This window comes from Lampris incognitus, chromosome 17 (genome assembly GCF_029633865.1).
Source record: "Lampris incognitus isolate fLamInc1 chromosome 17, fLamInc1.hap2, whole genome shotgun sequence".
Taxonomy (NCBI): Eukaryota; Metazoa; Chordata; class Actinopteri; order Lampriformes; family Lampridae; genus Lampris; species Lampris incognitus.
The window spans coordinates 39,209,239-39,218,665 of NC_079227.1; the positions used below are offsets into that span (position 1 = coordinate 39,209,239).

Genomic DNA, 9,427 nt, shown 5'->3' on the forward strand with positions numbered 1-9,427 from the left:
TACCCGGACTGTTATTATGGTTACACCACTATCATGTATGGTTATTACGTATGCCTACTGAGCCACGATTAAACCTGAGTTCTATAACCCGGTGTGGTCATTGATCCTCGACCAATACTACCCCAAGTATTACTTCAAGGCCTCCAGGTCATCCACCTGTCCATCCGCCGGGGCTTCTCCCTTCAGTCCTGCATTCTGGTCGTACTCCAGATCAGTTGTGTCCATCGGTTCAGCCCTCGGGCCATCTGCCTAAGATCTCTGGCCCCATTCATCCATTCCCAGATCCCTTGGTCCTGAGGCCCTACCCCAGACCCCCTCCGCCCACCCTGCTTGGGGCTCCTGCTCCATTTGTTTGGGATGTCTGGAATCCGTCCACTGAAGGAGGGGGGGGGGTTCTGTCATGGTTGTGTGGTCTTGGTCATCAAAGCTCCCCATTCCCTGACTAGCATTTCTGTTCCTGCCCTGCCCTGCTCACCTGCGCCCCGTTTACCTGATTGGCTGCCCAGCAGGTATATTCCCCTGGGTTGCCCCGACTCTTAGTCGGATGGTTGTGTTTAACCTTTGGTAGCCGGATGCTGCATCTCTCTTCTCAAGTCTTCCTTGCTGCCTGAATCTACGTTGCTGTTTTGTAAGTCTGTTTGCCTTATTAGAACATTGTTCTAGCCCAGTCTGTCTCCGCTGTCTGCATCCTGGTCCTCAGTTCCTGCTACTAGCATGACACTTAGTATGTTGGTGACGTACATTGGAAACCATTAATGTTGAAAAACAGAAATATGAATCTGAATTTGAGCTCTGACCTTTCCTAAAAAACCAAAAAGCCACATGTTCACTGAAGCTAAAACAAAACACAACAGAATGTTTGCGGTGGTTTATTTTAGAAAGAACAATTTGAATTGGAGAAACAGCAACAGACGACTGGTGATTTAAAAAGGAGCATTAAAATGATTTCCCTGTAATATAGGTCAGGGGAATTTTGTGGGTTGATTTTGATACAAAGTTGTGTTACAGGAGGTGAAGCATTGGGTCACATCAGAATCTGTAGAGCATTAGTAAGAATACGAGCAGGAGGCAATGAGATCCAGCAGGGGGCAGCACTGACAACCTGGGAGAAAACCTTCAGGTGAAAGCAACACACACTGAACTGCCACCAAAAAAACCAACGAGGAAGAAGCGTCACTTCCTGCTTCAGCTGGTTGGAACCAGAACACGCCCTGTTAAAAAAGACCAAAGATAAGAAAAGTGGTGAAGAGTGAAGAGACTGAAATACAACCAAACAAGTCTGGCCCACTTCAAGTACTGATGACACCCAACTTAACTATTGTTTCTTCAACTATCTATAAGTACTAATGTGTACAGTGTACTGTACATGTGTACTGATATGTACAGTGTACTGTCTATATGTATAGTGTACTGTCTATATGTACTAATATGTACAGTGTACTGTCTATAAGTACTGATATGTATAGTGTACTGTCTATGTATATGTATAGTGTATGGTCTATATGTACTGATATAGTGTAGTGATATAGAGTGTACTGTTTATATGTGTTTGTATTATGATGTAGTGTACTGTGTATATGTAGTGGTATTATAGTGTAGTGTGTATATGTAGTGATATTATAGTGTAGTGTGTATATGTAGTGGTATTATAGTGTAGTGGTATTATAGTGTAGTGTGTATATGTGGACTGATGTGAACCAGTGTAAACCTGGTCTGGACTGATCTAGTGTTACTGACCTCTGGCCTTCCTCTTGTAGTAGATCAGACCTGCCAAAGACAAAATCAAACCCAGAAGCAGACCTGACGCTCCGATGGCGATCTTGTTTCTGTCTGATTGTGACATGGAGGGATCTGGAGAGACAGACACATGTCTCTATCTATAGACACATCTGCATGTTGACCTGTCTCTCTATGTCTTCATCACCTATCCATGGACAGAGACACACATAGATACTCACTCCAGTCCACTTTCTTAGGAGAGGGGAAACTGGCGTGTTCCACCATGCAGGTGATCTTCTCTCCAGACCTGAGATGAAATAAGTGAAGAAGAAGAAAACACACAGGAAATAAACAACATATGAACAATAAATAAGAGGTGATGTGATTTGATGAGGTAAATTTTTTCATTTCCTGTCTGTCTGCACAGAAACTAGTCGAGTCTGATAATAAACATCAGCCCAGTTTAAAACACGGTATTAATACACAATAAATACTCTGTCGTCCATCTGGGATCTCACCTGTAAAGAGCCACGTATCCCACCTTAAATATACAGCTGGTGTCTACAGAGTAGACCGTGAGGAGACACGTTCCACCTTAAACATACAGCTGGTGTCTACAGAGCAGACACTGAGGAGACACGTTCCACCTTAAACGTACAGCTGGTGTCTACAGAGCAGACACTGAGGAGACACGTTCCACCTTAAACATATCGCTGGTGTCTACAGAACAGACACTGAGGAGACACGTTCCACCTTAAACATACAGCTGGTGTCTACAGAGCAGACACTGAGGTGACACGTTCCACCTTAAACGTACAGCTGGTGTCTACAGAGCAGACACTGAGGAGACACGTTCCACCTTAAACATATCGCTGGTGTCTACAGAGCAGACACTGAGGAGACACGTTCCACCTTAAACATACAGCTGGTGTCTACAGAGCAGACACTGAGGAGACACGTTCCACCTTAAACGTACAGCAGGTGTCTACAGAGCAGACACTGAGGAGACACGTTCCACCTTAAACATATCGCTGGTGTCTACAGAGCAGACGCTGAGGAGACACGTTCCACCTTTAAACCATCACTTTGTGCTTTTTTTCCATTCATTGTGTGTGTGTGTGTGTGTGTGTGTGTGTGTGTGTGTGTGTGCGTGAGTGTATAGTGTTAAAGTGTTGTGTATGTATTTGGACCGGTCCATTTGGTACTGAGTCTAAGTGTTCTGACCTGGGCGTGTACTCCAGGTGGGAGTGGATCTGGTAGTACCAATCACCATTTGCCAGCTCATCGGTGGAAGTGACGTCAGAGGTCACCGGCTGTCCGTCTCTCAGCCAGGTGACACTGATGTATTTGGGGTAGAAGTTGTAGACACTGCACATCAGCATGGCCGGATGTCGGCCACTAGGGGGCGTCACTGAAGTCAGTCTCACACTGGGCTCAGCTGGTAAAGAATTATTTTGTTATCATCATCATCATGATCATCATCATGATCATCATCATCATCATCATCATCAGGACTTGAAATTAACTTTTTGAATCAATGTCAAATGTGTAGAGTTGCTAATCCCGAGAGTATATAATGTTTGGGGCCACATGGTGGCGCAGTGGTTAGCGCGGTCGCCTCACAGCAGAGAGGTCGTGGGTTGGAATCCCGGGGTAGTCCAACCTTGGCGGTTGTACTGATGTGTCGTAGGTTAGCTTACATTATTACGACAGCGGCCCCCAGAGGAGTTACCATTAACTGATTTACGGCAGTGCCTAGCAGAGCTGGAATAAAGCATGTTAAACGGCTCTTCTGCTGTGAGTCGCCTCAGTCCAGCCCTCCGCATTGAGGACTAGACTCTGTTATAGCCGGACCTCAAACAGGACTCATGAAAACCCGGCACGTTACTGTAACATGAGACTCATCCTAGATCTGCTGGATGATGCAGATGCAGTAAATTCTGAAGCACTTATTTTGTTCCTAGACTTCTATGAGGCCTTTGACGTGATTGAACTCACGGTTCTGTTACAGTCCGTCGAGGCGTTGGGCTTTTGGAATAACTTTGTTGGCATTGTCAATATGGTTTAGAAAGATATGAATAGTTCTGTTATGATGAACTTTAACAGCTGTAAAAGAGTCCAGAGGAACAGAGGGCTCCGCCAAGGCTGCCCTGTTCCTCCTCCCTTATTTATTTGAGGGGCTGAATTCTTATCAGTTAATATCGTGAATGATGGACGTTTGGAAGGAATGTCGGGTTTTGGTGGAGAGTTAAAAATCTCACAACTGGCAGACGACACCACTTTGTTTTGAAGGACAAGAAGCACGTGAGGAACTCTGTTACCTCAGGTAACCAGTGTTCCAGGGCCTCGGACCTGCGACTAAATGTGTGCACATGTGGAATGTTGTCTGTGCGTGATTGTAGCGATTGTGTAGTTGGAAACATCCGGTAAAAGAGTTCGTTAAGTATTTGGGAATATATACAACTACACATCTTACAGCTAGACAACATCTCCATTTCTCCAACAGATTAAAAAGACCAAGTCTGTCTTCAGGATTGGTCTTGGAAGGGGTCTCTCTATTTTAGGAGGAGTTCTCCTCTCCAAAGCAGAGGGCCTGTCTCGCTTTGTGGGTCCATCTGTGTCTCTATTGGTTTATGGTTCTACCGCCACAGAAGCAAATAGAACTTTCTTAAATGTCATTTGGAAGAATAAACCACACCAGCTTAAAACATGTGTCCTGTCCAGCAGTGAAGCAGAAGGAGGTCTGGAAGTTCTAGATTCCGTTGACTCTGGTAACACAACACACAAACACGCTCACACTTGTTGTGTGATGGTGAAATGTCCCATAAGTGTTGGACTGGTGTGGAGTCTCGTGACTCTGTCCCTCCTTTAACATGAGACACGTGATCTGGTGCTGTCTTCATCCAGAAGATGTGCTCTTCAACATCTGATTAATTGTGTTACTGTAGATGCAACATGTGTACTCACAAACAGGAGTTGTGTAAATCATTACCTAAGATCCCTGCTTGTCTCCAAGAAGTGAGTCTTTCCTTAAACCTCTCAGCCTTGAAACAACAACACAAGTAACGAGCTGCTGACCTACTACCACACTTGTGTCCTGACAGCCGTCTGTTACTTTACATGTGTACACGTGTACTCCCCTTCTGTTTTGTTGTGTGTCTGTTCTTTGTTTGTATGATGTTGTTACCATTTATTAGGGGTCCAAGCCCCAGGGGCTGGGGACCCCTATTGTTTCTGCTCAGGTTTTTATTTTTATTTTTCCGTTGGTAAAAGTGGTACTGCAGCCTACACCGTAACAGATTCTACAAAACCCTTTGGAGGCCTGGTACAGAACTTCGCACTTACCCCAGGTGCAAAAGATGACCCATGTCAACCAGTTGGTGGCGCTATTTTGAAGGTCAACGCGTTTTGGCGTGTAACTCCCTAACCGTACATCGGACATGCAAAACCTTTACATGCTCAGATTCACTGAGCATAGATGAATCAAGTGGTATAGGCCACGCCCATTTCTGCTGTAATTTCATTTCGCAAATTTGCGAAAATTGCCAAAACTACTTGTTCGATCTCCTCCTAGGCCGTGCGAACGATTTACACGAAACGTGGCACACATCATCTACAGTCACTCAAGGCAAAAAGTTATCGAAAGAATTTTGATCCGTTGCTCGGTTTTGATTTGACAGATCAATGAACCTTGACTGAAAAACGGTGATTTTCCATGACGGTGCCATAACTCATCAATGCATTGACATATCAACTTGAAATTTTAGACGTATGTCACGTATTCTCAAAAGATCCTAACTCATGAAGTGCGTTTTATTTGTCCAGTAGGGGGCGCTATAAATTGGAGAAGTTTTATCTCATAATTGGCACCATGGATTTGGATGAAATTTGGGGTGCACAATCTAGGATCATACTGGAGTTGATGCATGCAATTTGGTCATAATTGAAAAAAGTGGGCGTGGCTTATGACAAAAATTTAAATTTCACCTGCAAAACTTCAAAAATGCCCCTAAATGTCCCCCAAATCCCCTGCACATCCTACAGAGCTGAGATGTTGTGAGCAGATCCAGTAAGTGATGCCAACACTTTCCTGCACTGCAACATAGGGTCAGTTCAGAAGTCCGTCACTCTATATTTTTCAAAATATGAAAAATCATAAAACATAAACATTTCTGCACAGATTCATTCAATTGCTACCAACATCGCCACAGACATTCTGGAGAATGAACATATCAAGGGGGTCAAAGGTCATTCTAATCGGTCAAAACATGCATCCACACCAATGTACAATATATGCCTGTACAGTGTACAATATACCTAATATTTTTTATTTTCACACATATTTGATCAAACTATTCCAAAATATTTGACAGGACACGTGACACTACCAGCATGACGTGTGAATGTGTTCAGATGTTTATCAGCGACGGTTTTTGTGTTATAAGCGTTTAAAGTATAAGGGACAACATGCAGCTCTTTAGCAGCAGCTATGCTATTGGTTCAAGGTGGCGGATCTTGTTCACAGCAACTCCGATTAACACGAAACTTGGTCCACCAATAAGTCATGACGCCCTGAGGTTCTGTGCATTATTTACTGTTAATTGGCCACTAGGTGGCGCTATGCTGCAAAATCATGAAATGCGCTAACATTATATATCCAAACTACTTGTAGCCTGTCAGTGTGATCAAACTGAAGCTTTGCAGCTAGCAGCTATGTACTCTTGTGAGCGCCCTTCAGTAAAGGACATTTTATAATGCAAACCATTATCACCCCAAGTCCACTCTACTGCCCTTTGACACGGCTACACAACGCACTACAGGAGTATAACTACACATTTATTTCAGAATCAGCAAACAAGTCACAGAATGACCCATAGCAGCTCTAAGATAAGCCTCTGCTTCCACATCTCTGGCTCAGACACCGCCATTAGCTGCGTCTGTTAAGAACTAATCTCAGTTTCCTGATGACGCCTTCACGCATTCACTGCATAGATGCTGAACTCAGATGCAGCATACTCATGCTTCATTATATCCTCCTACTCCCACTTCAGCAGGTTTAATTAAAACACAAATAAGTTCCCTGAAGCTCAGAACAAGGTTTCCAGCAGGCTGCATTTCTCCCACTTTACTGAATAACTCACTGCAAGGCTGCCAAGAAACCCTCTGAAGTTAGTGGAAGACAACCTCTTCGCTCCTGTCAGCCCCACACTTGCCTCGTCCATGGGAGGGAACACTAGAATTGTACTTCTCCTAAAACAGATACTACACGCTCTTCCACTGTTATTACTCAGTACTTAACACTCAACATTGTTGACAAGTATGTACAGCCTAATACTACTCATTTCCCCACCTCATCCCTACATGTCATTATATTCTTTTAGACACATATGTTGTTTTTCTTCCAGCCCCAACCCACACGATGTTAATAACCTGTTCCGGGTTCATCAATAATCCTTTGTTGACGTCATAGATGATCAATAGTTGTGCGCTGTGTTCACAACCATCCTCATACACCATCTTGACGGACAGCTTTACGACCACCGTCGCTCTTTAAGACTGAGACTTGCATCCGTCTAATAAGCAAACAGCTCAACTAGCGAGGCTCCTACAGACAGCCAGACCCGACTTACATACATGGGGGCTTGGAGCCCGTTAATACCTGCTGGCAGCGCTGCTTTATGTCGGGGACTGTCTCACACCCTGATTGGGTTCTTCTGACGTAGTTGTGTAATTATACTGAACCTGATGTGTGTCCGTAATACTACACACCTGTTTTATGTACCATGTTCTATTGTTCACTAATACACACACACACACACACACACAAACACACACACACGCACACACGGACACACACACACGGACACACAGACACACACACACACACGCACACACACAAACACACACACACGCATACACACACGCACACACACACGCACACACACAAACACAAAAAACACACACACATACACACAATCACACACGATCACACACAAACACACACACACGCACAGACACACACACACGCACACACACGCACACACAAAAACACACACACGGACACACGCGCGCACACAAAAACGCGCGCACATACACGCGCTCACACCGACACACACAACTCACAAACGCGCGCGCACACAACTCACAAACGCGCGCGCGCACTTGTACACACACAGATACAAACACAAACACACACACACACACACAAGTGACAAACACACACACTCACACACAAACACACACCGTCACGTGCGCGCACACACACGGACACATATACATACATGCACTACTAATAGTATTAGTAACAAAAGTAGTTGTAGTCATTATAATAGCACTACTAATAGTATTAGTAACAGTAGTAGTAATAGTCATAATGACAGTACTACTAATAGTAGTAGTAACTGTAGTAGAAGTAGTCATAATAATAGTACTACTAATAGTAGTAGTAACTGTAGTAGTAATAGTCATAATAATAGTACTACTAATAGTAGTAGTAACAGTAGTAGTAATAGTCATAATAGTAGTACTACTAATAGTAGTAGTAACAGTAGTAGTAATAGTCATCATAGCAGAGCAGCTCACCTGTCTTATCCAGTGTTTTTCGGTACTCTATCTCTATATTAGGTTTGCAGAATCTCTCTGTCCGAGCTCTCATGTCTGCCAGAAATGCAGGATCGTTGTTAAAGCGCTCTGCGTTATAGATACCATGATGATCATATCCAACCCACTTCCCCACAGTGCTGTTAAACCTGCGATATTCTATCTTATTGAAATAAGCAGAGAGTATGTACTCTATGTCAGGAAGCTCAGAGGAGGTGAATACACATGTGGACGTGTAATAACGCAAAAACGCATCTGGAAGAGAAAGAGAAACAGGTTCAAGTTACTTAGTTGAATTGTTTTAAAGACAATAATTAAAACCTCTTTTCTAACAACACAGCAGAGTCCATCCAACAGAGACTGATTTACATATTTTATCTCACCTGCTCCATAGAAACCCACGACCAGGAGGGAGCAACACACAACAAGGCAGCATGAAGCCATGTGTCTGTCTTGCTGATGAACACAATAAACTGTCCTCCTTTACAGACTGACTGGTGTGGACTGTCCCCTGGACATAAACCAGTCCACCACCCAATCACCTCACTGGGCTGGCTAGCTCTCCCAGCATCAGCCAATAGAAAACACAGAGGCCTGCCACGTCATCTGTTACCAGGTAGAGGGTAGAGTCTAATGCTGGAAAGGGACAGAAACTCACAGGTTCGAGCCTGTTCGGGGACTGAGAAGCTTTGGCCGGTGACAGAATGAAGAGAAGACATGTGTTGTTAGTATAGCGCCCCCTAGCTGCAGGATACTCAACATGTACACAATACACACTCAACATGTAGACAATACACACTCAACATGTACAAGAACACACACACACACACACACACACATATATATATACATAGGTATATGTTACGGGTAATGTAAAAAACCGGGTAGTGTGCCCCCCCCCCCCGCTTGGATGGTTAATGTGGATGGAAGGAAGGTGCAACTCCTCTTGGTAGGATATTTGCATATGTAAATCAGCAGCAGCCTTCAGCCTAATGAGTCATGAAGTGAGGCCATGTGAGGAACCACAAGTTCTGCTAAATGAAAGAACAGACGTTGGCGATATCATTCTGTCTTTAGATCAACGTCCCCCCACCTGTATAACGAGGCT

The 9,427-nt window shown here is 44.1% G+C and overlaps 1 protein-coding gene across 1 annotated transcript; it reads right to left on the bottom strand.

Moving 5' to 3' along the window:
* Positions 1-1,185: 1,185 nt before the first annotated feature.
* On the bottom strand, positions 1,186-8,763 carry LOC130128076 (H-2 class II histocompatibility antigen, E-S beta chain-like). Its single transcript, XM_056297783.1, has 6 exons — positions 8,703-8,763; positions 8,302-8,574; positions 2,944-3,157; positions 1,959-2,026; positions 1,738-1,851; positions 1,186-1,211 (listed from the first exon to the last, which is right to left on the bottom strand). Exons 1-6 carry the CDS (start codon positions 8,761-8,763, stop codon positions 1,186-1,188), a joined length of 756 nt encoding a protein of 251 aa, XP_056153758.1.
* Between the last annotated feature and the right edge of the window lie 664 nt (positions 8,764-9,427).